Source organism: Anopheles funestus, chromosome 3RL (assembly GCF_943734845.2).
Source record: "Anopheles funestus chromosome 3RL, idAnoFuneDA-416_04, whole genome shotgun sequence".
NCBI classification, from domain to species: domain Eukaryota; kingdom Metazoa; phylum Arthropoda; class Insecta; order Diptera; family Culicidae; genus Anopheles; species Anopheles funestus.
In genome coordinates, this window is record NC_064599.1 from 35378502 (window position 1) to 35405978 (window position 27477).

At 42.9% G+C, this 27477-nt stretch overlaps 2 protein-coding genes across 6 annotated transcripts; one reads left to right on the forward strand and one right to left on the reverse strand.

The window, feature by feature from the left end:
• Positions 1-98: 98 nt before the first annotated feature.
• LOC125771676 (serine-rich adhesin for platelets) lies at positions 99-10975 on the reverse strand. Of its 5 annotated transcripts, none has more exons than XM_049442567.1 (5): positions 10823-10975; positions 7953-8552; positions 4586-6742; positions 3406-4491; positions 99-3326 (listed from the first exon to the last, which is right to left on the reverse strand). In XM_049442567.1, the coding sequence occupies exons 2-4, from the start codon at positions 7995-7997 to the stop codon at positions 3406-3408; spliced, it is 3288 nt and encodes a 1095-aa protein (XP_049298524.1). In that variant the 5' UTR covers positions 7998-8552; positions 10823-10975; the 3' UTR covers positions 99-3326. The 5 variants fall into 5 exon arrangements, with proteins under 5 accessions (XP_049298524.1, XP_049298525.1, XP_049298523.1 ...); XM_049442568.1 differs by having other exon boundaries at positions 10723-10975; XM_049442566.1 differs by lacking the exon at positions 10823-10975 and adding an exon at positions 10152-10557.
• LOC125771673 (intraflagellar transport protein 122 homolog) lies at positions 10686-18307 on the forward strand. The gene is made up of 10 exons (XM_049442548.1): positions 10686-10825; positions 12116-12256; positions 12371-12517; positions 12575-14063; positions 14127-14357; positions 14419-14983; positions 15050-15939; positions 16001-17110; positions 17184-17583; positions 17659-18307. Exons 4-10 carry the CDS (start codon positions 13999-14001, stop codon positions 17908-17910), a joined length of 3513 nt encoding a protein of 1170 aa, XP_049298505.1. The 5' UTR covers positions 10686-10825; positions 12116-12256; positions 12371-12517; positions 12575-13998; the 3' UTR covers positions 17911-18307.
• The last annotated feature ends 9170 nt before the right edge of the window (positions 18308-27477 follow it).

Here is a 27477-nt window from a genome sequence, read left to right on the forward strand (position 1 = left end):
CAGGTAGTTTAACAGCTGCCATATGAAACTGATAAAAATACTCTGTGATTTATCTCATCAGTGGGAAAAAGCAATCAAAAAAAGGCCACACCAACTAATTATTCTTTTTAATTTTTTTGTTTCCTTTTTTTCTTCTGTCTTTCTCTCTATCTCTTTTGCCCTTATTCCCGCTCCTTCTCCCCCACTCTCTCATTTCTCTCTCTCTTCTGCTTGTTTTGCAACATTTATTTTGCATAAATCCTTAACACCCTATAGATAAGGTTCTTTTAAATAATTCCTTTCTAAATGATGATTAAATGATAAAATCTACGCCTCCCATTTCCATTTCTCATTGGAACACACTCCATTGTTTGTTTTAGCACTCTTCGTACTTTCACACTCGCTCTCTCTTTCTCTCTCTCCCTCTTTTGTTTTCCCTTGTAATTTGTTATTCTTACAATTATTATGACGGTTTACGGATTTTGTTTTATGTATTTGTTTTGTTACATTTTGCCACCGTCAAACCATTTGCCATCCATCTACATACACAACATTTGTCGTTTTCTAAAATTCTCTCCAACCCGATTGGAGGAGGCAGGTGCAAGCGCAATCGCAACCCTAAAAGCTATATGCGGCTTGACTTTTCAACTTAAGCAGTTAAAAGATAAGTAATAAGAACAACATAAACTAGCGGGATAAGAAAATAAAGAGAAAAAAAACTTTAATCTTAACACTGAAACTGTACTTAAAATTATAACTTAATGCTATTAATAGGTCGTGCGAAAAAAAAAAACAAAAGCATAAGAAGAACCTATCTATTATAAGAATGGCGTCATTTAAACAAACGAAAAAAAAACCTTATACTCAAGCAAATGTTTTGGTTTCTCTATGACTGCTAATTAATCGAGCCAAATGTATGTTACACCGTAAGCCAAGCCGGAGACTGGTTTTCGTCGGGGATGCACAAATTGTTAACATTCGCCACTTCTAGCTCGGTGTACGTAAATTTATTATCAAACGCTGCTTACTGCTGCTCTGTCCTTCATTATAGCATCGCGCTAGGTATTGTATTTGTGTCCTGCCAATTCGGTGTGTGTTTTACTAAAGAGCAGCTGATCCCTAACGTTTGTCGGTACATTTTTATTTACACTTCTATGATACATTGCATACGTACACCACTTGTTCGCATTTCATCAGGACATTCCCTAGCGTTTGTTATTATTATCCGTTCCACAATTCAGATCTTCAAAACCACACATTTACATACCCACACACCCACCGCACACGCACAAAACTCTATGGGAGGCTGGGCGAGGGTTAAAGCGCAACATGTCCTAAAACCCCAACCTCGGCTCGCGTACGGAAGCTAATGCAACCCACAAGTGCTCAGATGTAGAATAGAAAGAAGTGCGCCGTAACGGAAAAGATACGATTCGCAAGGAGCTAAACAATTAAAACTGGCTTTAAGCAACTCGTGTTGTATTTTATTCGGTGATTGCTAAACTAACGCTAGGATGTAAAACTATCTAGTTACTAAGTTTCATTAAGGGTAATTAAAACGTTTATCTCAAAAGAATAACCTTACATTTTGTGTGTAAAATTGTGAAACGTTTATAAGATTTACGTTTGTATGTGTTTTGTGTGCGTGGCTGAGTGTGTGGTGTGATGAAAACACGCGTGTCCTTATACACTTGCACACAGCAGATGAGATGTAGATGGGTGTTGTCGGATATTTCCATCACCAACTTTAAGCCATTCTGTTTACTGGCTCATATAACAAATCGATCGTTTCGGCTCAAGTATGTGTTATTCAATCGGTCAGGCGCGCGCAGTTGCCCAGTTCACGATGCATTACATATTGATTTTAGCTTGAGCTTATCCTTAACCTAGATCAATTCTACTCCTATCCCGGGCCTTATTCACGATACTCCATTACGTTAACAGCTAAATGTTGTAATTAACTTGTAATTCGATTCCATTCATCCATCCATTCAGCAAACACGCGCTCGCGCAAAGTTTATATTTAAAGCTAAGGGGGGGGTTTTGTTATGTTTACTACTACTAACTTTGTGTAATAGTAATAGTAAGATTAGTATCTAAAGTGAGGGAAAGGATGGGTGTTGATTAAAAAAAAAAGGAGGAAAATGTGGGACGATATGAAGCATTGCCAGGTGTTGTTTTTTTTACCTTCTCACCATGTTCTGTTATAATCCTCTTCATACCTTTCTGAATGATCGTGTACATCAATAAAACTAATGTCCATATGAATCGTTAAGATTCTGTAAAGTTGTGTTGGTGAGTACTTGTTTGTTTCCCGCCTTTAGGATTTTTTAAAGTGCTGCAATAACCTGAGCTAAAGGATATTTACAACACACAATTCTCCAAGAGGGGTTTAGAGAACTGGTTCCTGTTTGATACAAGTACACCTTTTTCCATTGTTGCTGCTGAAGGTAAGATCCTTCAGTAGACAGACAGATCAAACTACACGTGTGTGTGTGTGTGTGTGTGTGTGTAACATGTTTGAGGCGGATTCCATTTCCCTTCCATTAGAGAAAAACCAAAACATCCTTTGCCTGCTGAGTGTGTGTGACCCATTACTGATTAGAAGATACGATCCTTAACACGTTAACTGCCTAGTCTTTTTTGGAACACTCCCTACTCAAATCAACATGCTTGCTCGCCTTGGCAGATTTCATTGTTAATAAGACAGAGCAAGAAAGCATGTTGATTTGGGTAGGGGCTGACATGGCAGTTAACGATCAAGAGAGATCGCACTCACACACACACACACACACACACACACACATACATATTCAATATGGTATTCCATAACGCTTACATCATGTACTCCCTGTCACATCCTACCTTCGGCTTTTGCTCCATTGTTTCATATAAACCTATTCGATCGGGCCTTTTTGTAGTGAAATTTATAGAATGGTGTGCTATATTTACAATGAATATTCTCCGGACAGATGATGAATTGTATAACCACACAGGACAATGTGATCTTTCCGGTGAATTTTTAAAAACTAAAACTCCTATATTAAAGCATGTACACATCATATTGGCTTGCCCGTTTTCGCTCTCGTTCTATCTGTTGCACATACTCTCACTCTCTCTTTCTATCTCCTCTCTCTCTCTCTCTGTTTCACAGATATCCGCCCGATCCTGTAGTCAGTAAGGGGCATTTCGCACTTAGATGTTGGGCTGCTGGGTTGGGGTAGTACGAGGCGCAAGTTTACTGCACCCGTTGCCGATATCTCCTTTTTTAAAAAATGTCCTTATCGCACTCTCCTCTCTAGAGAGGATTGTGGTTTGTGTGCACTGATGGATGCTCATATGAAAACCTACAGAAACCGAAGCAACAGTGAAAATCACGCCAAAAACATTAAAATCACCCCCTTTCCCATTCCAAAGACTGCTTACCTATTTAACCTGCTGCTTTACAACGATCTGCGGTTGGATCAGCTCGTCAAAATTAAACATCTGGTCCTCACCGGCACCGGACGACGATACCGCGTTCGTAGCCGATCCGGACGTAGTCGTTGTCGTGGTAGTAACGGTACCATTCGAACTACCGGCCATTGTCATAGCCGTCGTTTCGGCGCCGCCATTCGTTTGACCACCACCGTCTGCTGCAGCTCCACCTTCGCTCGTCATGGAATCGTTTGCCGATCCATTTTCCTCTCCAGCCTTTGCTGCATCGTCTTCGTCATGTTCCTTCGATTGTATGATAATCTGTCCGCTCTCCGTCAAAATAGCTCCCTGCTGCTGATGATGATGCTCATCCGTCTCATCCGGATGCTGCTCATCGCCCTCACCCGTACCGGCTTGCTGTAGGTGCAGCTGCAATTGCTGCTCGCTACCATCCGCAACCGATACCGTCAACTGACCCTCGTGACCGGCCTCACCGGATGTGGTGAACGCAACCGATACCGGTATTTGCAAACCATCCTCGGTCGTAATGTGTGTACCTTCCGCGTTCAGTTCACCTTCCTGGGACTGCTGTATGACGATGTTACCTTCCGCGTTGAGTAACGACGCGTCGATTAACTGCTCCTGCCCGTCCGCACCCTGCACGAGGATCATCTGATTGTTCCCATCGCCGCTTATCATTTGCAACGTTTCGCCCTCACCGAGCCCTTCACCGCCCTGCATTACAACGCCGACGCTCTGCAGCAGCTGCTGGATCTGTTCCGTGTCGGTGCCTTGCACCAGTATCTGGTTACCTTCCGCGTCCGTAGTCAGGATGTGATTGTCAAGCTGCAGCACCTGACCATCGTTCAGGATCAGATTGATCTGTTGGCCTTCGCCGCCCTGCATGTCCTCCAGCTCCATCGGTACGTTTTCCGTGTTGGAGTTTTGACTATTCTGCGACTGTTCGCCATCATCGTCCAGACTCGGCATACTGACGGGCATGGTTTGCAGTTGCTCTTTCTGCTGAGGTTGCTGCTGCTGATCATCGCCCTGATCGAGCGTAGGCATATCGATACCGACCGACTGTTGGTGTTCCTGCGAAGGGAAGGTAATTGCAATGAGTTATTAAACTGTGCCTTAAATCGAATGAACATTAGCTTGTGTCACTACGAACACGTATTCCCCCTACCTGTTGCTGCTGCACGAAAGTTCCATCTTCTTGCTGCGGTAGTGTAATGTTGAACGTAATATTGCCCGTCGTACCGTCCTGATTCGTTATAACCATGCTGCCACTGCCACCATTATCCGATGTCGTTCCCGTCGCACTCGAATCGTTTCCTTTCGTGTCGGAGTGCATTCGTTCAAAGATGCTTTCGAGATCACCGTCGGAGATTGTGTTCGAGCCGGCGTTTCCACCGCTGGTTGTGGTGGTAGTCGTAGTAAGCATCTTTGCACTATCGCCGGTCGTAGCTGTTGCTGCACTGTTAGCTCCTGCCATCGTTTTCCTGCTCGCGGTACTGTTGTTTGTTAGCAGCAGCTGCTGCTGCGACTGTCCCTGGTGCGATTGCTGTTGCTGTAGTGCCAGACCGGTTGTCACGACTGTCGGTGTGGTTGCCGTACCGTGTGCGTGCGTTTTAATGTGCTGCGTGTACAACTTTTCGCTCAGGAAGGTCAGCGAACAGGAGTTGCAGGTGTGAAACTCGATAACCTTTGAATCGGCGATCGTTTCCCTAAGTGCCTCATCGATCGATTCTTGCAACAGTTTCTGCGTGGAGGAATCAGCCGTCTGTTGCTGTTGTTGCTGTTGCTGCTGCTGCTGCTGCTGTTGCTGCTGTTGCTGTTGATGATGATGCTGCTGTTGCTGTTGTTGATGTTCCTGGACTTGCTGGACTGGTTGTTTCGTACTCTTCTTAGCCGATTCGTGCACCTCGAGATGGCTCATCAGCTGCTCGCGCTTGCTGAAAGTGACATTGCAAATGCCACACTTGAAGTAGTCCGGCTGATGCTGTTTCGCATGGATCGACGCCTGTTCGCGGGATTCGAAGCGCATCAAACAGACGCGACACTTGAACGGCTTTAGCTTGATATGCTTCCGCAAATGGTCATCGTACGCCTGTTTGTCAACTGTCTTGAAGGCATTGCATACGGTGCAGGAGTACAGCGAGGTGGTTGTAGCAGTCGCACCCTGTTGATGGTCCTGTGTCGCCACACCACCCGATGTGGTGACGATCGTTTTCTGTAGCGGCTGGTGCTGTGAATGATGATTTTCCTGCACCATATGTTGCTTCAGCAAGGCGGGATTGGCAAACAAAAGCTTACATTGCCTACACCGGTACCCGCTGGTGACGGTGGTGGTGGTGGAAGTATTTACAGCATTGGCGTTTTGTGCCGATGCTGCATTATTCCGTGGCTGACAGGTTGCGTAATGCGGTTGGAATTGGGCTAGGTCGGCTGTCTTGAATCCACACGGTATGCACTTGTACAGTTTGGTGCCCTTCCGGTTTGCGGCCAGGCCACCACCGCCGGCTCCCTGTGCGTTTTCCCCCACGCCACCGTTGTTTGTCGTGACCACAATATGTTGCTTTGTCAGTTGGCCCGACGTTCCCGGTGAATTCTTTTCGAACATACTCGTAAGCTGCGCTTCAACATCCGAGGTGTTACTGGCATTTAGATCGGAGCTGGCACCGGACATGTTAGTGTCCACCACTTGTTGCTGGCCCGCGATCGTTTTTACGCTGTACGTTATGTTACCGGCCGATGTTGCCACCGTTCCGCCAGTACCGGCCGAGCTGATGGGCGTTAGCCTTGGCATCTTAGCCGGTGGTGAACCAACAACACCCGATGTCAAATCACCATCATCTGGGATGTTATTCTTTTTGTGGATAAAACCAAGCAACGTACCGCGCAGTGTGTCCAGTTCCGATTCCAATTTATCCACCTGATTCAGCAACACAATGCAACGGCGACAAATGACGTCATCCACCGTCAATACGACCGAATAGTCCGGACCGATCACCTTTGCCAGCTTCACCACATACTCGGTTTGCGTTGTTGTGGTTGACGCTTCGGATAATACGGTCGCATTGATACCCGCACTATCGCCGCAGATGTAACATTTTTGCTGCCGTGCAACGAAACTGCTATTATTACTACTACTCGAGATCAGCACGCCCGTTGTGGTGGACATGGGCTTCTTCTGCAAAACTCGCTGCTGCTGACCAGATGGAGTCATACTGACCGAACCGCTCTGCAGCAAACTGTTGATCTTTTTCACCGTATTCAGCTGCATGTTGGACTGCTGTTGCATTTGGTGTGTTTGATGGTGAGCCGTGGATGTTGTGAAAACCTACAAATAAAACCACAACATTAATTTCACTGAATAGCAGCATTTTGGGTTAAGTTAATAATAATATCCCCGGTTAAAATGGAGTTTATAAAATTATGCTATATCGATTTTACTTATACCGCAGGTACATAAATTCGAATAAGCCATTTTGCCGGTTACTAACCGATCTATTCAAAAGCGATCTCGGAATGAAACCGGTTTGATGGTCTGATTTTCTTATGTGTGATCGTCGCTTTTTTGCTTTTCACTACTACAATTGTATCATCGTCTACATAGAAGATACTTGTGTTCCTATACTAGTCGGAGGATAATTAAAATGAATTAACTACTTAATACTAAACACTATTGCAGGGGTTTTTACGATGAAAACCGATCTGTTTGCCATTAAGTTTCAACTACTTCTGTCTTGACTTGTAATAGTTAACATTTGGGTGATCCAACAATCAAGTTCCCTGGTCTATTGCTGGCAGGTATTTTTGTGAATTTTTGCCGCTCATTAGACACATAGTTTGTGCTACAATTGCGATGGGCAAACTTCTTGTAATATGCAGCCTAATCGTCCCTATTCTCTCACCTGTATGACTGATCCAAAAGCTTTTTTTTATTCTTATTTTTCTTTTATTGTGCAAAAGTATAATGTAACATGATCTTTAAAGATCATTTATTAGTGGACTTTATTGATAAGAGGTTTGATCATGGATTCTATTATGATATGCTTGATATGATATGGTTATTAAAATTATAGTTGCATATGTGACAAATTAAGTAAAGGACTGCACCAGGAAGCATAGCATAGATAAATAATATTAGCACCATTATGTTGAGAAAGGCATGTCATATGCATGTAAATGGTCGATCGACTGCCGTATCATCCATTAATTCAACTATTTCCGTTCTCCACACTTTGATCAAGCGGGAAAGAAAATCCCTACACATTAGATAAGTAAAACAAAATAGAACTTTTCCCTCCACCTGGCATGGATGTGGCTCATTTTGATTCTGCGATGTTCACCACTCCACTCCGTACCATCATATCGTATCAAATAGATACAAGAAACATAAAAACAACATTCGCATATACATACTTTGATGCGCATCAAAGCAAGCAAAGTTCTTAGGAGAATGCATAGATGCAAGCCATGTACCATGTGATGTGCATGGATATGTGTAACTACAAAGAAAAAAAATATATAAAAAAAAGATATGTTACCTTCCGCACTTGCGGCATCGGTTGTTGTATTATTTTCTTCTGCATCTTTGCTGCGTTTCTTTCCTCCGCTTTACTATCGTTACTCGTTCCCCGCGTATTATCGGTACAGCGCGCGCGTTTAAGCGTGAAAGTAACTGGATTTTAGCCGTGTCTTTTACGCTGCTTCCCTTTTTGTTCTGCCCGATAGCTTCCGGTGTTCCTAACGCACTCGTCGTCTGACCAAACCGCGTTGATGATATTGTTATTGTTGACGCTTGCGTTTAATGAACCTGCACCTTTCGTGCGTTCGTTCCGTTTGTCGATGGTGGTTAAACTTCCTTAGCACAGATGTTGCAAATATTGTTGCCGGGTCACTTCTCGTCGCCTCCGTCGCCTTCTTGAAGAAGTTTGCAATCCGTAACCGTATGATGGAATGCGTACGGTAGCTGCTAGCGGCATCGATGTGCACGATGAAAGTTGCGACAGCCGTTAGCTGGTGTGCAATCTACGCGAAGAAAGACTCGGCAAAACTGTTGCTTTATCTTTAGCGTGAAACTACTCAGCCAACTAGATCGCTGACGGTACATTCGACCCAACTGCGACAAGACGAGAACGCACAATCTGTGGAAACAAACACACATGTAAGCGCATCATAAACCAATAACAAACAACGGAGAAAATAAAGATAGATGGAAAGTTTTCGCTTCTTGGATCTTTTTTATCACACGGGACAAAGTAAGGTGGCCCCAAGCACGCTGATCACTGTTACTCGAACGTTTGCATAAAATATTTCATATGATTTTTTTACCATCTACGCGTTTACACACACACAAACTTTGATAGTATACGCAAGAAAGAAAGATCTTGACAAACACTATTCTCATTCACCAAGTAGTGAAACGACATGAACCAGCGGAAAACATTCACACTGAACACTGAGTAGCTTCTGTTTCCTAACGAAATAAAAATCCACAGACAACAATTAGGAAGCGCGCGCGTCCTTACAAAACAACAGCCCGTGTCGCATCTTCGCGTGTTTCTTTCTTCGCTACTCGCGCACTACCACAGCAAAAACGGCAATATTCAATCGCTTCAATATTCCCATTCGCTTCCAAACTTGCTATGTGTGCTAAGATACGCTCTCAACAGGAAACTATAGCAGCATCAGAAGCACAAGAGGCTCGGCGGTATATCACGCACACACTCGCACACAAATACGCAATTTCATTTGCGGCTCCGCGCCCGTGTCGAACACGCACGCACACATCCACGCACACTGCCACCGATCGGTATGCGGCGTTCTTGTGTTCACGCACACAGTCGCATACATACGCTTGCACACCATCAAACCCACGCGGCGGTTCGCCTATTTCGCCCGCGGAATTCTCGCTGAACACTCTTTTTTCTTCTCTTCATCGCACACATCGGCATCGGATCATTATTCGTTTGTGCCGCGCGTATGCGTCGCTCTCTTTCACACTAAGGAGGCCGCAACTGTTAAGAATGGGCACTTATTTTCTTAATTTGCGGCCAAGTACAAATGGTGTACGGGTTTCTCCATTCCACAGCACTGATGACCGATGAACAGGGAGAAACCGAGCACGAAATTGGTCGTTCCAAGTGGGCGTACTGTTATCGCGCGCCCTTTTCACAAACAATAAAAGCCCCGTGAAAAAGAACAGAAAAAAAGATAGAAAACGTCAAAACGTCACACTTTTCAACACAAGCCATTCATTCGTGGTGCAGATGATATTTTTTGCTTCAGCTTTGACGGTACCGAAGTTAAATGCTCAGCAGCACTTTTCTGTGGTGTTGCTTCTTTGCTAAGATATCGAACCATAGGACACCAAACTTTATTCTCTCTCTTGCACACATTTACATCCGGTTATTCACTCTGCGACAGCTTGGGTGGAGGATGACGAAATAAATATATTTTTTGTAGACTGCGTATTTTGTTCCGCAGGTCAGTGTACCACACTCCGGAAAAGTGGGCTTGCACGCTCGAGAAACGGATCACGGCGTATAATTGATGATGACACACACTGCCTGCTGCCAACCCTTGCACTGCGCGCCTTGCTTTGCTTCGCAAACCCACACAACGTACACGGCAAATTAATGTGGCAACAATATACTGCATCGCACCCTCTCACCAGGCGAAACAACTAACAACGCATCGACGGCGCCATTTCGTGCCGCATATTACGCGAAAGTTTAACTAACCCGTCTTGTGCTTTACTGAACGGCGCCCGTTGGATATTTCGCTCCGTGTCGGTTGCAAGATGCCGCACCGCGACCCCCAACCGTGTTGTGTGAGACGTTGATGCGATCCGCCAGAAAATCTGCAGCTCTTCGCGAACGGCTCCAAAATTATTGCAACCTGCAGCGAGCCCTAGCGGCGGACGTCAAACGGCGTGTCCCCAACCGCGCTGAGGACGACGACGCGCGACTTGAATTGTCAAAACTTGCAAAACTTCACAATCTGTGACGCGGCGAATGAAAGAAGACACTTCAAAATCGATTTTCGAGAGAACATCCAAACTCCAACATGGCGGCCGCCTGGTCTCGAGACGACTTGTTTTAACGGGTCTGCTGGCAGGGCGAACACACACGGGCGAAGCGAGATCAGTCAAAGTGTGAGCGAGTTTTTTTATGCGCTTGCTGCTGCTGCTGCTGCTACTGCTGGCAGTATTGCCAACCGTAGCGCGTATAAACGTTTCGTTTCGTAGCACCAAACACACACACATGCACCTATTCATTCACGCACACGAGTTCAAAGCGTCGCGACCGTTACCTGTGTAGTTAAAACCGGCGTTGACGGCGTGCTTCACAGTAGTAAGAAGATACCGGCTATTTTAGGCGCCAGTGCAGTTTTCGCGAGCTCTAAAACTTACCAGGTAACCAAGCGATCTATTTGCACTTCAATAATCATTAGAATGAATGGGATGAAGATTTAGAAGCAGGCAGTTGAAACAAAATGTATGGAATTGAAACGCATGGTCACGTTGACTGCTACAGCCAGCGAAGAAAAAGTGTGTGCACGCGTGAGAAAGAAGTTCAGAGCAGCAGGCGTGAGTGAGAGAGGACAGATGTGTGTGCGGCAAGCGTATTGCACACATACACTCATATCCTTTTCTTACGCTTTTTTGCTTTGTGCGGGGAAGATACAATTCCCAGGCTACATTTTTCCATGAACAGACCCAAACTGTCCGGGATATCCTGTTAACAAGGCAATTGGATCAATGCGAATCATTTCTTTTTATTTTACTCATTATGTGTTTTTCGCTTTACATATATTAGGGACAATTAGTTCTTAAACCAACTTTTTCATGGAAAAAGAAAATAAAAATAATTTAATTATATGGCATACTCATGCCCAAACATAAACTTCCGCTGGCGTAGAAAAGAAAAAAATGTATTCGAGTTTTAAGTAGAGATGTGCAAAGTGAGTAAGAGTGAGATAGTGAGTTGAAACGTCGTATTGAACGAGTTTTGTTCACTCACCACGAGGAGTTTTAGTGACTCTTTTTTCAATTACTCATTCATGAGTGTAAGCATGTAAGCCGTGGTGAGTCGAGTCGCAAAAAGAGTAAATACGTGAGTTGAAACGAAAATGTGCGAGTGAGTTAAAACGAAACGTTTGAAACACATGAGTTGGAACAGAATACATGTGTACAATACCCAAACTAGCAAAATGAATAGTTCGCTCGCTCTGTATAGAAAAAATAGTATAAATTTGGAATTTCCCTAAGTCTTACCTTTTTTTGAGTAATTTTGCAAAATTTTATAAGTTGATTTACTTTAATGCCAATTGGTTGAAATAAGTTTCTTTTCACTCAAAAAATGCTTTAAATAAAGAAAAGAATAAAAAATTATAAAAAAAAAATTTAAAAAAATCTAAAAATTTGAAAATCTCCTAAGGTCCTTCCCCTCCTAGTCCTCCTAAGCCTTATAAATGAGATATACGTTTATGTGGGGATTTTTGTGACTCCGAAATGAGTCGTTAAACGAGCTGACTCCTAATAACGACTCATTCACTCTGAGTTGACTCACTAAAAAGAGTTGTTATTCTCATCTCTAGTTTAAAGTCGATAATTGATGATTTTATATAATATGGACAAGGTGTTCTTTTTATCTTATCTGAAATAGGTAGTACATTGTGTATTCTGTAAATTAATTTTTTGCAGAATAATCCCATAAATATATCAGCAAAATGGCAGATTTAAAACGTGTTGGCAACAATGGCAACGTTGACTGTCGGGCGGCTAAATGCATTAAATTAGACCCAGAGAAGGAGAATGAAAAGAAGACAAAATTAGGTAAACAAGGTAAGATAACAAGAGTCCAACTACATTTATACATTCAAAGAAATAATAAAATAAGGTTCTACAATAGATAATTAACTAATTATTTCAACTAACTTTTGTCGTATATCTTCTCAGAATCAAACGATGTTCAGATAAAGAAGGAACATATTAAGGATAAAATAAAGGAAACAAACTCATCTTTTAAAGAGAATATTAAGCCTGAAGCCATAGCCGGTATACGTAATGTTTGTTCCAGCACACCTCAACAGCCATTGCGAGAAGGTGAGTTGAAAAGATTATTTAAAAAAAATAGAGCATTGATTGAATGTTTTATTCTAGCTAACACAAAACGACAGCGTATGAATATTGCGACCAATACGGATTTTACATCAGATAATGTCGAAGGATGCGCGCAGTATTTCAGCTTCTAATCTGCGCAAGTCGTGCAAATGCATGAAAAGAGGGTAATCATGTTAAATGACTACCTTAAGGCAAGTCGCCAGTTCACTAAATTCGCTAAATTGCGAACACACTGCGAGCAACTCAGGAGCTAAATAGTTAGCTTTTACAAACGACGATTAATTGTTTGTTACAGGAATTAACAAAAATGTGATTTACATGAACTTAGAACTATAATGTTCATCAACAACAAAGAAAAAAACGACAATTAATCGTTTGTTATAGGGATTAACAAATATGTGATTTACACGAACTTAGAACTATAATGTTCATCAAAAACAATATCAATTAAGATGAACTCAAATTCCAAGTGATCTCAAATAGATCTTTGATCTTTAATGAACTATTCATTCTATTCGTTCGTATTTCGTTTAATTTTTTAAAAGACTTTACCATCAAAGTACAAAATATCAAATAGTTGATAGTTTTATACATGTTTACGAAGAGATCGAATAAAGGTGTTTTCATCTTATATGTTTCGTGTTTTATTCGGTAAGGCTGATTATATCAGTTTGTAGTGCTTAAATTGAATTAATCGTAGAAACTGAATGTTTTTGAAAATTATCTACCACTGATTAGAAATAAGAATCAACTCGACAATGTGCAGGTTGATACCAAGTTGCAGTTGCTCTTGCGGTAAGAAGGATAGTTGAAACGAACGAACTGATGCTAAACTGATACCCATTACCAATTAAGTTGAAAAATTTCTGGATATCTTCCTCTGTCTATTATTAGGAGTATGGCCATCGGTTCACCGGCGCAATGTGAGAAAAAAAAAACAAAATAATCAGAAAGAGAAATGATGAGTTCGCATTCACTCTTACCGTTGCCTGGGTACAAATCTCTCTATAACGCTCTCACGGTGAGAACTGTTATTCTCACGCTCAACGCCACAGGTGTGAGAACGAGGAAATAGAGCCTGGGAACGAAGCATGGCATATGAATGAATTGTAAATCCATATTTTCCCTTACGCAAAATAGTAAGCAAAATTAGTAATAATTAAGATTAGTTTCAAGTTATTAACATGTTCTTTAAAATCCTGCAAATCACAAAATATAAACAGAAATCAAAAAAAAGAAAACAAATTTTGAAATAGAAGCCGTTGCTAGGAGAGATGCTTCACGATACTTTGCCAAACAAACTCTACTCACAACAAATAAACGTCATTCTGCTGCTGCAGATCTTTGTTTACGCCACTGTTCCAGTAATCCCAATTTCTCTGATAGTTTATCAGTAAAGTGTGCAAATCCTTCCTCAATTGCGCCGTGCCTATTGAATAATCGTTTCTGGCATTGTGAAAACGATGCGCGCCATTCCTAAATGGGTTGAGAAAATCCACGATTCCAGCGAGAAGAGCGACGTCGCTAGGTGAGTATTATCTCGATCAATGGATTACAAAAGATGTATTGTACGTATTCGTTTGCCTTTTAGTATCCATTCGATATGCTATCACCCGGAAGGCCTTCAACTGGTGGTCGGTGCAGGAGATAAAGTGCTGGTGTACGATCCGATCGATGGCAATCTGATCAATTCGCTCAAGGGACACAAGGACACGGTTTACTGTGTGGCGTACGCAAAGGATGGCAAAAAGTTTGCGTCGGGAAGTGCGGACAAAACGGTGATCATATGGACACAGAAGCTGGAAGGATTGTTAAAATATTCGTACGTAATCAAGCAAACAACGGTACAACACATTTCTAGTGTAAATTTTCACTCTTCACAGGCACAATGATTCGATTCAATGTTTAGCGTTCAACCCAATCTCGCATCAACTGGCCTCGTGTGCGGTGTCGGACTTTTCATTCTGGTCATCCGAGCAGAAAGCGGTCCAAAAGTACAAATCGGTCGCGCGCATTAACGCGTGCGCGTGGACGAACGATGGACAGTACATTGCGCTCGGGCTGGCAAATGGAACGATCTCGATACGCAACAAGGCTGGCGAGGAGAAGATTAAGATCGATCGTCCGGGCGGTACGAACAGTCCGGTCTTCGGACTGGCCTGGAACCCACCGGCAACGTCTGGATCGTCGGACATCCTTTGTGTGATCGATTGGGCCCAGACGTTGTCGTTCTACTCGCTCGGTGGTCAGATGATTGGGAAGGAGCGAAACTTTGGCTTTGATCCGTTGTGTTTAACGTTCTTCCCGAACGGAGAGTTTCTGATCGTTGCTGGTTGTAATAAGGCACTGCAACTGTTCACGCGCGATGGCATACGTTTGGGGCTGCTCGGGGAGCAACACGATTCCTGGATTTGGAGCGCAGCGGTACATCCCGCGGGAAACTGCGTGGTAAGTATAGAGAGTGGTACTAAAGTTTGCATTGGGCAGTAGTTTAACTTTTACCTTTTCTTTTAGGTTGTCGGCTGTCAGGACGGAACATTGGGGTGCTACACACTAGCGTTCAACACGGTTCACGCACTGTACCGCGAACGATACGCTTTCCGAGAGAACATGTGCGATGTGATCATTCAGCATCTCGTATCGGGACAGAAGGTTCGCATCAAGTGCCGTGATCTGGTGCACAAGATCGCGATCTACCGAAACCGGCTAGCCGTGCAGCTACCGGAACGGGTTGTACTGTACGAGTTAAGCTCGGCCGAAAATCAACCGATGCACTACAAGGTGAAGGAAAAGATTGCGAAAAAGTTTGACTGCAGTTTGCTGGTGGTTTGTGCTCAACATCTGGTGCTGTGCCAGGAGAAGAAACTGCAAAGCCTCGATTTCAACGGTGTGATGCAGCGTGAATGGATGATGGATAGCTTTATACGGTACATCAAGGTTACTGGTGGTCCAGCAGGCCGGGAGGGGCTTCTGTTGGGATTAAAAAGTGGTCAGGTTTGGAGGATCTTTCTCGACAATTCACTGCCAATCCTAGTCACAACAGTGCTGTCATCGGTGCGTTGTCTGGATTTGAATGCTTCGCGCACTAAGCTTGCCGTGGTGGATGACCTCGGAAGGTTGGTGGTACGTGATCTTATCGCCGACACGATGCTGTATCAGGACTCGAGCGTGAATTCGGTCGCCTGGAACACACACCTCGAGTCGATGCTGTGCTACTCACACACAACCGGTGGATTAAGTGTACGCGTCGGATCACTGCCTCCGCGAAGCCCACAAACGATGCTTGGCGTTGTGGTGGGTTTGTGTGGAGCGACTGCCTTTTGTCTGCGTGGAAACGTTATGAGCAATGTGCCGCTGGCACTCGGCGCTACTATGTGGCAGTTTGTCGAGGCGGGTTTATTTGAGTAAGTACTGATTTTGGATTACTTAAAATCGATCTTTATACTAATGGTAAACGGTTTGCAGGGATGCTTATCAGGTGGCGTGCTTGGGAGTGCCGCTGTCCGACTGGGAAGGACTTGCGCAAGCCGCGCTGGATTCGTTAAACTATCAGGTGGCGCGTGACGCTTATGTGAAGGTGCGAAACTTGCCCTGGCTCGAGCTGATCGGTGATTTGAAGGAACGTCAGAAACGTGGCGAAACTTCCAAAGAAGTTCTACTAGCGGAAACGTATGCTTTCGCCGGAAAATACAAAGATGCGGCCCGATTGTATCAGAAATCCGGCAACAACAGTAAAGCCCTTGCGATGTACAGCGATTTACGGATGTTCGATCTTGCACAAGAGTTCCTTAAGGAAGGAAGTGCCGCCGATCGCAAGGAGCTGATTCGTCGACGAGCTGAGTGGGCCTGCTCCGTACATGAACCACGTGCCGCGGCAGAGCTTTTACTATCCGCCGGAGAACCGGAACGTGCGATCGAAATCGTAGCCGAGCAGGGTTGGGCCGATGTTCTGCTGGATATCGGTCGACGATTGGCAGCATCGGAAAAAGCACCGCTTGAGCTGATCGCGAGCCATTTACGGCGCTTGAAAGCACTTCCGCTTGCGGCGGAAATTTATCGTAAACTCGGTGAAGAAGAACAAGTCGTACAGTTGCATGTGGAGGCGAGAGATTGGCCGGAAGCGTTCCGTTTGGCCGAACATCTGCCAAAAGTTTTACCTTCGATCCATTTCCAGCATGCCCAATGGCTTGCCGAATCGGACCAATTCATATCGGCGCATGAAGCTTACATCCTAGCGGGAAAACCACACGAAGCAACGAAATTGCTACGGAACCTGGTAGAATGTGCCGTTTCCGAGGAACGCTATCTGGATGCGGGTTACTACACGTGGTTAAGAGCAAAGCAGGCGCTTAAGTTGCTCGATGACGCAAAACAGATGCTAGATGCGAACGATGCTGCGGTGGTAGACTATCGATCGTTGCTGAAGCTGTCGTCGATCTACTATGCTTACAATACGATCAACTCTTACCTGAAGGAACCATTCACGAGTAGCCCGCCACTAACGTTGTTTAATACGAGTCGCTTTGTGGTGAATCAGATCAACGGAGCAATACCCCCGAAGGGTATCAGTTTATTGTATGTCATTTAGAATCGAATTAGTTATATATGCGTGGTTAATTAAATTGCACTTTTGCTTGAATTGTTTCAGCGCTGTTTACTATACGCTTTCGAAGCAAGCGAAGGTTCTTGGCGCAAACAAGCTGCATCTGCAGATCAACAATAAGCTACAATCGTTGAAGATTCCTGCCGGTATACAGGAGCAGGTGGACATAAGCTACATAAGCAGTCGTGCTTGTCCCGGTGGCTTTAACGATCCGGAAGAACTATTACCGATGTGCTACAAGTGTTCGAACTACAGTCCCCATTTGCACGGCAATCGGTGTCCCAACTGTCACCAGGAATACGTCTTTTCGTACGTTTCGTTTGAAATTTTACCGCTCGCAGAGTTTGCACCGGAAGCAGGCATTAGCGAACTCGATGCGGAACGTTTACTGTTGGCTCCGCCGAAAAGTTCAGCCTACGATCAACAAGATCAATTTATTCAGGAGGTAAGTAAGGTGGAAATGAAGTAAGACGGCCCGATGTGTTGTAATTTTCTGTGCAATTTTTCCTTCGTTTTGCAGGATATTATTGATACGTATCCATCAACACTCGATCGTGATGCGCTGCGTGCGATCGACCCAAGAGAAGTGATCATTGTACGCGGTCCTGCACCATTAGCGACACGATACTATCGAAATTTACTGCCCGAGCTGCAAATCACCGTCTGTTCGGAATGTAATCAGGTATTTCATTCGGAAGACTTTGAGCTACAGTTTTTGCAAAAGGGTCACTGTCCGTTCTGCCGTTCCACGGACGAAAGTCTCATGAATTAAGGGTACAAAATTTTTATGTATTACGATTATGATCTCGAATGTTTGAAAACTATTCCGTCCATTGGAAGCCTTCAGAAGCTTGTAATTTAAGTATTTAATATACACACGTACTAATTGCTGGATACTCAATATGCGTAAGTAATGCACACTACTACTATGTGTGAAAACACGTTTCATTCACTTTCTGTAATATCTGTTTTCATGCCTATGTTCTCCTGTAGTCGGAATTAAGTTAATATAACTCTTTTCTTTTTAGCACTCGACATATTTTTAGTGATGACTAGTATAATTAAAGTGGCAATAAAAAGATAATTATTTAAAATAAAAATTGTTATACTATTTATTATATTACAATATTTTCTCTTTTAAATATAATATTTTTTTGCTTGGTTAAAACGGCCCCGTATTAAGATTTTTTAAAAATATATTTGAATCTTAAATTTGTTGAAGCATCATCAACCGGTCAAATCCCACTTTCATCTCAACTCAAACGTTTGATCTTTTTTAACTCACTAAATTTCAATTGGATTACAATGAACACAGAACTTAAGTTGGAATGGGAAGTTTAGCTTCCGTTTACAATTCGTAAATCAACCCTAACGTTATGTTTCTGAACCAATGGGTGTTAAACAAGTGGAACGAAATGACCTAAAGAGTAGAAGGCCATTACTGAGAAACGATATGAATTTTTTCCCTCAAACTGTAAACCAACTGTAAATGCAGATGTTCAACGAAGTGTGTAATGATTAGAAACAAAATTAATAGGTCAGGTTAGGTCAAGCGTGGATTGGAAACTGTTTCGATAGCATACACCAGTTGAAAAACCTTCAATCTGTCACAATCACTTATCTGTTGTCGATAACATTCAATTGCAAAACAAGGTTAGTAATTCATGGCAGAATCCGCCTAACAATAACATTACTACTATCGTACGTAAGCTCGTAAATCGAATCACTATTTGGTTCACACAAAGTATTCACGTGCAAACATCCCAACGACCACCAATTTTACCAATTGATGATGCACATGAACGGACCAATTGATGGGCCAAAAATATTTTACACCCGATCCATACTCTCTTCCCTCGTGTTCCACACCGAACTTAACACAAACTTTACAGCAAAACTGCCAACAAACCGTTCGACAGTTCAATACAAACGGTCCGGATATGGATAAAATATTTATTCCGGTCGATTAAACTTTTCAGCCGGGATTCCAGGACACAATGGTAATGCTGTTTGGTGCGTGGAAAAAGTGGCAGCATTTTGTGTGCTCACCGTATGCAACCAATCGGGACATGATTGGCATATCAATTGCTAAAATTGGAGAAAGGTTTCTTTAGTTTATTGTTGTGCAATAGTGATAGGATAGAAAACAGTGACATAAACTATTGAACCAACGAAAATAAAACATTTAGTTTTGGAGAAAATTGTTAATAAATTTTGAACAAACAAAAAGAGGAATAAATTGATATGTATGTGACTATTTCGTCCAAATAAGCATCTGAGGAAAAATTTTCTCAAACATATCTCATCCATTGTATTTTAATCGACACACGTCGATAAAACGCCTCCAAGGAACATATCAGACGTAGCATTAGCCATTGTCATTTTTTACGATTTTTTTACTAATTGAATCTCTATCTCATCAAAGCTACAAACGGATCGGTCTATCTGCATTTGAAGAGCTCAATAAAATGCTCATATCCTCGAGCAGGTCACGTGGCACAAGGGGATGGGCAAATGTGCCGGGAAGGGTGTCATTGTTTACACCTCGTGACACGTGTCGCTTGTTCAGCGATTTAACTTTCCCTTATCCTAGTGCTGCTTTAAATGATTACAGTACATTTAAATAACTGCCACCGTAATAACTTCCCTCCCGACACGAGGGTGCGACTTAGATTTAGACCGAAAGCGTGCGTAATTGTTTCCGGTAATTCCTTGTTGCGCGAGGGACGGATGCAGCATGCCGACGGGCATATTGCGAACATACTGTATGTGCGTGTAGGGTCACGGGGAGTATTGTTTCCACTGACCGCGAGATTTACTATCGCTTTAATCCGTATCTACGCGGCTCGACGACGTACGGTGGCTGATTATTGGCGAATTATCTGGCGCGGCGAGTATTTTTTTTCTCATTGCTACGTCTGCTTAAGATTTCGTCCCAAAAACCAACACCGTTCTCAGCATTGTTTCGCCCTCCCAAAGGACCATTTAGTGTCGTTTGTTTGAAGGGATAAATGCAGAGCCGACGTGAGGAAAGACACGCTACAATAGATGCAATTGTTTCGTAACATTTCCTCTTTTGAAGCACTAGAGTTCTCACGAGAATTGGCGCGTCAAGTATGCGATGTGGCATATTCTCTAGTGATCTTGAACAAGTCAAAAGTAGGTACAGTTTTGTGCAAAACGGAAAAAAGCTAACTGAAATGGAATTCTTTTAAGAGACATTTGTGGAATTTTATGATTGTGTAAATAGTCAGTGAAAACCAGATTCCAAACAATTTCATTGCTGTTCTACACGTGACGACAAACTGTAACGATGTTAAGTGTATTCGCCCGAAAGTATGCAATTAATGTTTAAATAGTTTTAATTTGCCAAAGACTCTCCGTGAAGCCAAAGTGAACAAAACAATGGCAACAAGAACGTTACATACGTTACCGTTTCCGTTTCAATAATGTGTGTATTTTCAAGGCATTCGAGCCTTAGAGGGCTGACAAAAATGAATACGAAAAGAAAACATATCTTTAGCCGTTGTTATCCAACTTCAGAGATTTAAACGAGCGGTTTCGATGTATTTTTGAGCTTTTCAATTTCTTTACCTATGATTAGAATATAAAATATTTTAGGACTAAAGCAATGCATAGAAATAATAAAAAAAAATTAAAGTAATACTCACAATTCATATACATATATAAAGTAAAGTAACGCCCGTGAATACACAAAGGAAATGCCGTGAAAATATTATGGCATTTAAAAAAAAAACAAATTCATTCATATTCAAAGACAATCCTACTCCTTACTGTCAACATGTAGCATAAAAGTGACAACATTCTCTCTGTAACGATTTCGGTCCCGGAATCGGAACATGAACATGTGTAATGTGTTGTTTAAACCGTAAACTAAACAAAAACCTCAAACCATGCACAACATGCTGGTGAACATGTGGTGCGATCCACCCTACATAAAACCTACCAACGGCACTGGTTCGTGGTCGGGGTCTGTTCACTGCGTGCCGAATATCTGAATATCGCGGTATCACATTCGCGGGCGTAATATTGTAATTTGATTTCCCATTCGTATCGTTCCTCGCAGCAAATGATGTCACAATCACGTTGCTGATGATGGTGTTGTAGTCTAGGTCTAGGCAGGAAGCACGAAGAAGCCCCAGGAAGTGCTCTTCGTCCCTACGTAACACCCACCAACCCTTCGGATCTTTCTAACTATGGTACATGGTGCTGAATCAATTCGTCATTTCGTCACTAGCCTTTTCAGAATAGGTGGGGTGGCAGAACAGAAATGAAGAACAAAACCATACAGAACAAGCACCTAAAAGAGGACCCTTTTGAAGGGAGTTTAGGAACACATTCACAGTGCAGGACGACCATCGAACTGTCCCGGTATAATCGGATTTGCTCGGGGACGGATGCGTGTTACATGGTTGGATGAACAGGAAGATATAGACAGAGTGTGCAAACGGGGTATGCAGGGGACACACGGATAAACTTCACAAATCAGCAGGATGTGGTATGTTTGATGTCTACAGTAAAGTTGTGAATGGTGGTATACGAGCAGCGTGATAGACAAATTTCCCTTTCGTTGCTCAGAATAAAGTGTAGATGAGGTTTTCCTTCCAACATCTTTTCTGTAGCCATTTTTCGGCAGATTGAAGCCGAGCTTAATTTCTTAAGATTGTTATGTAGGTTACAATGTGGCTGAACAAACGTGTACGATTGGATCATTTAGTTTATTGTTTGAGTGTGCTTCATGCCTCGTGGGAAGTATTTCTGTCGAATGTTTATTTTTCAATCAATCGTTTGTGTTGGATTTTTAGTAGATATTGGAAACATCAGTATACATACAGGTTTGTTAAATAAACGCCTAAAGTTAGGCAACTGGTGTGACAAATCAAAATTATATTTATCACAGGAAGACTTTAAAGTTCCTATTTAGTAAATTCGACGATCTGGAGTACTAAGTATAATTTTTTTATTTAGAGTTTTAAAAAACAAATAATACAAGAGAGAGAGAGAGAGAGAGAGAGAGAGAGAGAGAGAGAGAGAGAGAGAGAGAGATACACTTGCACATTTTGCCTGACTGAACCTTTCCGGTGAATTAGTCCCACAACGATCAGTCATGCAGACGAACGCGGAAACAAAGGCAGGAAAAATCAACATTGGACCAAGCTAGTAGATGACCGGCACGACTGTTGTGAACCATTATTTCGAGCGAAGCAATTGTCCAATTTGATTCAATTTGTCTTAAATCTTTTTTTTCTCAACGTCATTTTACGTACAAACCCGGGACACGGAACAATATGGCCCAACTTCAGGATACTATATATACTCCTTTCGTCCTACAACGATGTTTCTTTTGTTATGTTCTCCCCATCAGCCTCGATGAAATACGCGTAGGATGTGCCTTTCTTACGCCATCGTAGAGTTTATTTGTGCTGGTCCCGTGCTTATCGTGCAAAATTTCGGGCCAGTTCTTTTATTTGCCGTGTTGCACAATGAATATTTATAAGGAAATCTGTTTCCCGGCAAAACTACACAACTGTTTTCGGAACGGAATCCATCGGGGCGGACTGCAAAACAACCAGTAATTTTAGCCGATATTACATTTCAGCATGGATTGTTTCTGGTTGTTTCTGGTCCAGTATAGTGCTTCTTGAAACTTCATGAGATGAATCGCTGATTATGCTGTCTAGAAGGGGGAGTAATGTTGGTTCAGGTTTGCTAAAGATAAAAGCCATTATTTTGTAGTACAATTGAGTAAAATGTAAAACTTTCGAATCGAATGATACTTTACCGATCGATCTGATTGCAGGTATAACAGGATGTTGGATACTTTTGAAAGTTTAAATTGTGGATTGAATTGACAGGGTGGAAAAACAAAAAAATTTTGTATTGTATTGAATTTGTATTGAATTTAATTTGTAGTCTTTGTTTTAAAAACGCCCCAATATTATATACAGATCTACTATAAGCTAGAATATTTCATTTAAAATTTGGATAAATGAAGCACGAACTAACAAATGTTAATTGAAGATTTTACTATTCCTAATTTAATTTTACATCCCACATTGGTAACTCAACACAAAACGCCCACATCCGGATCAAAGGACATAGGGGTTGTAAAACCTTTGCGAATGTTTTGAGTGTTAGTAACCTCCACGTTTAACACCCGTACCTATCCTTACCCCTATGAATAGACATGTTCATTGGTCCTAAATCCCAACCCGGTTACAAAACTATCGTCGATTTTCCCTCTTCCCATACATTCAATTCACAAATCTTGTAATTGAATCAATCACAATCGACCGCCGCCATCGAATCGAGCATGTGTTGTGTTGTGGCCAAGATCGACTGATGTTTGTAATTATTGTGACAATTTAATGAGCAGGCGGTTACGCTCTCAAGCTTCCTCGGTAGGCACGATAAAACCCCATCACATGGCGAGATCCTACCGAATTGATACCTCACGCGAAACCCTTGGACCAAAGGTGAAGTAAGCAGCAACCAAATTGAACCCACATACACACACACATCCAGTTCCAAACGCAGCCTCATCTGCCCAAACCGGTAATTTAGGAATCAAAAGGCTAAAATGGCCAATGTTTCCATCCCCCCTCCGGGGTAAGGCACGGCCAGCATTCATAACTTCACTTGTCACAACATTCGCTAATTGTATGGATATTCTGGCCTTTGCTGACTTTTTTCTTTGTCCTCTAGGCACCGAAGCGTCGCTAGGAAATTGGGTGCTTGTGTATCCTTGGTACTAGGGTGCCTTTTGGGAACCGGTGAACCAAGGAATTGGTTGAAAGTTGGTTGAGAAATATATTGTTCGCCGCACGGGATGTTATTATTAGATTAGCGGAATAGATGAGCTGATAAATAGTTGCACTGATTGGGTAATTTGAATGAAGGACGAGGTAAAAGTTGTGTAACAGTTAAACAAATATCTGTTGTTATAGGGAAGAACGTGGACATGACGGGGAAGACATACTAATACATAGAAAATGAAGGCTTAGAAAGGATTTATCTTTCACTATAAGATTGTGTTCTTGAAAAATGATTTTGTATACTATTTTGTAAGGAGTTTTAATTGAATGGATTAAACAAATATTAAACAAAAAAACAGATAAATCAACACAAAAAATGTTTTAAAATTAAAGAATATGAAAAAAAGAGAAAAAGTATCGAAATCTAATGTAAACTTGCGTGGATAAATAACTAAATAGAAAAAAGGGGCATCTATTGTGGTGCGTTTGAATTTTAAAACGATGCAAAAGGACATAACAATACTATTTAAAAAAAGTGAAAATCAAATCATCAAATACACAACAATGAAACAAAGAATCAAAACTAATCTCAATCAATACTACAAAATTGAAACCAAAACATGAAAGCTCAAAGAGAAAGTTGATTCAAAAAAAACGAGAACAAACACTGCAAATAGAAAATCGATAAATAAAACAACGTACACAGCAAAGAAATACCATCCACGATGCTATAAATATCGCGTAGGTGTCGCAAGCGGTTGCAAAATTGAACAGGCAAACCAATTTTGAGCACCTCGCCAATAGCACTACCCAAACATGTCTCGATGCACGTAAAACCCCTTCGTGAGTAGAGGACGATTGCATTTCGTTTGGGCCGACAAACAACAGTGCGTAAGTGGGAGAAACAAAACAAAACAAAAAAATGACGGTGCATTTGCATCGTCAACGGTGCATCGGAACGGTGAAAGGAACGTACGAGGTGAAAGTGATTGGGTGCAAATTGATTGTGTGTGCAGTGGCCGACACGTTGGTGATCGTGCGATGGATGCATCGTTGCCTGCAGTGCAATCAAAAACGCATAATCAAGAGCGTGCGTCCGTTACAGAAGGCCGAAAAGGCCGCAAACGCACTCGCTGTACGAATGTGTTTGTGTTGGTTAGTTCATGAATTGAATTTCAATAAGGGTTGATGTGTAGTTTTTGAACGTTCTAGAAATGCCCTTTTGAGCCAGCAGATGCATTTGAAGCTATGATTTAAACGAGCATAATGGATCTAGGGTGGACAAAAATCAAGGTGTACATATTTCGATATGGATTGCTTGTTTGAACATTGAAACTGGATTGATTAAACTTATCATTTTGGATTCAATAAGAGCAAACATGGTTAAGTATATTGATGCATTAACACCTGCTGATCTGTCGCACGATCCCCAACATATATTATTCAAGGGATACACATAACGAGAAGGAAATGTCTGTGTCATCTTAGTTCATCTCCTTTCTTGGCTTGCTCAAGGTTGATAATCCGCTTCCAGAAAACTCGGTCTCCAGCCAACGAGCTCGCTGTGTTCCTTTGAGCACCTTCCTGGTGGGGCATGAATCCGGCATCCTCATCACGTGCCCCAGGCATCGCTTTGACAACCATCAGGATATCTGCATCGCCAAACAGCTCTGCTGACTCGTGGTTCATTCTCCTGCTCCCGATGCCCTGCTCGCACATACGGCCAAAGATGTTCCTTATCATCCGCCGTTCAGAAATGGCGAGTGCATGGACGCTCTCCGTTAACATTTTCCACTACTCATACTCGTAGAGGACTACCGGACGTATCAGTGTGCTTTTGCACACTTTTGCTTTTGCAGTGTGTGTTGCTGGAGTCTTCTGGATTGCGAGTGGATCGAGTTTGTGGAGCCCGTAGTAGGCACGATTTCCCTGAGAAATGCGCCTTCGGATTGTGCTGCTTATGTTGTTGTCCGAAGTTACAATCGTACGAAGGTAGCAAAAGTTCCTCTACCACCTCGAGATCGTCACCGTCAACTAATACTCTGTTTCCGAGTCGGGCGCTATCACGGTCAGCACGGCCTCCGTCAAGCAGGTACTTTGTCTTTGTCGCATTGATCCTCAATCCAATCCTATGGATCTCGCGTTTCAGCCGGGTGTGCACGTCGCAGACCGCCGCCAATGTCCATCCGATGATGTTAATGCCATCTGCGAAGCCGAGAAATTTGAGAGAACGGGTGAAAATCGTGCCCCGGATGTCGAAGACCACGCTTCGCATGATACCTTCCAGAACGATGTTAAACAGGAAACAGGAGAGTCCGTCCCCTTGCCTCAGACTCCGGTGAGATTCAAACGATTCCGACAGCATGTTCGACACTTTCACTTTACATTGCACCCCGTCCATAGTGGCCTTTAACAGCCGTACCACCTCACCTGGGAATCCGTACTGCTGCGTGATGTGCCATAGTTCGATCCGATCTATGGCGCCGTAACCCGCTTTGAAGTCAATGAACAGGTGCACTCGGCCCTTTTGTAGGATCTGCCGCAAAGTAAAGATTCGATCAGTGGTCGATTTCCGTTCTACAAATCCAGCTTGGTAGCTTCCGACGAAATCTGTGGCAAGGGGTGCATGTCTGCAGAAGAGTATTCGGGACAGGTTCTTATAGACGGCATTCAGGACTGTGATGGCTCGGAAGATATCATGATGGCATTCATAGTCCTGCTTTCCTCTGCTTCCTGCGCCTGGTTCGGTATCTCCTGCATCTGCTACATTCGGGTGTTTGTCTAAGTAGTACTTTCACCTGTCGATCATCTCTCGCTCGTCCGAAAGGATATCTCCCTCGTCGTTGGTCATGGGAGTAAAACCGCTTCGTGTCGCAATCAACATTTTGTAGAACTTACTGGGATATCTGCTGCATCAGTTGCTCATCCGACTCTTCGAAGCTGCGCTTCTTCTCCTGGAAGAGTCGGGACTGTTGCCTTCTCAGTCGTCTATACTTTTCTACGTTCTGCCGGGTCTTGCGCTGGAGCATACGGGTCAGCGCTGCGTTCTTCTCGGATAGTGCTCGTCTGCTCTCATCGTTAAACCATTCGCTCCTCTGGATACGTGTTACGCGGCCAATTGTTTGATCGGCCGTGCTACTGATGGCTTGCGTCAATGGTCATACTCCAATGGTCATTGGAGGACATCGCCTCGAAGGTGGTGTCCTTCGGCAGCGTTTCCACAAGCGCGGTGGCGAAGTCCTTCACCTCACCAGCTTGTCTCAACCGATCTATGTTCAGCCTTGGGGTAGGCTAATAGTGTAGTGTTATTGGTTACGCACAATTAGCGCGAAATGGTCTGAGTCGATGTTTGCTCCCCTGTATGTACGTACGACGATAATATCCGAGAAGTGCCTTCCATCGATGAGCAGGTGGTCAATCTAGGAATATATCTGCTGTGGTGATCTCTAGGTGTAACTGAAGCGAGGATCGCGTTGGAAGCAGGTGCTGCCAATGATCATGTGCTTGGAGAAGGCGAAATTTACTAGATGAATCCCATTGTCAATTGTCAGCTGGTGCACGCT

Bases quoted from the DNA above. Each gene is read 5' to 3' on its own strand.
- LOC125771676 (XM_049442567.1), bottom strand. From the start codon at position 7,997: ATGCAGAAGAAAATAATACAACAACCGATGCCGCAAGTGCGGAAG. The intron at 6,743-7,952 runs GTAACATATCTT...TTTTATTTGTAG, and splicing joins CGATGCCGCAAGTGCGGAAG to GTTTTCACAACATCCACGGC. The intron at 4,492-4,585 runs GTAGGGGGAATA...TTCCCTTCGCAG, and splicing joins CTTTCGTGCAGCAGCAACAG to GAACACCAACAGTCGGTCGG.
- LOC125771673 (XM_049442548.1), top strand. From the start codon at position 13,999: ATGCGCGCCATTCCTAAATGGGTTGAGAAAATCCACGATTCCAGCGAG. The intron at 14,984-15,049 runs GTAAGTATAGAG...CTTTTCTTTTAG, and splicing joins ATCCCGCGGGAAACTGCGTG to GTTGTCGGCTGTCAGGACGG. The intron at 15,940-16,000 runs GTAAGTACTGAT...AACGGTTTGCAG, and splicing joins GTCGAGGCGGGTTTATTTGA to GGATGCTTATCAGGTGGCGT.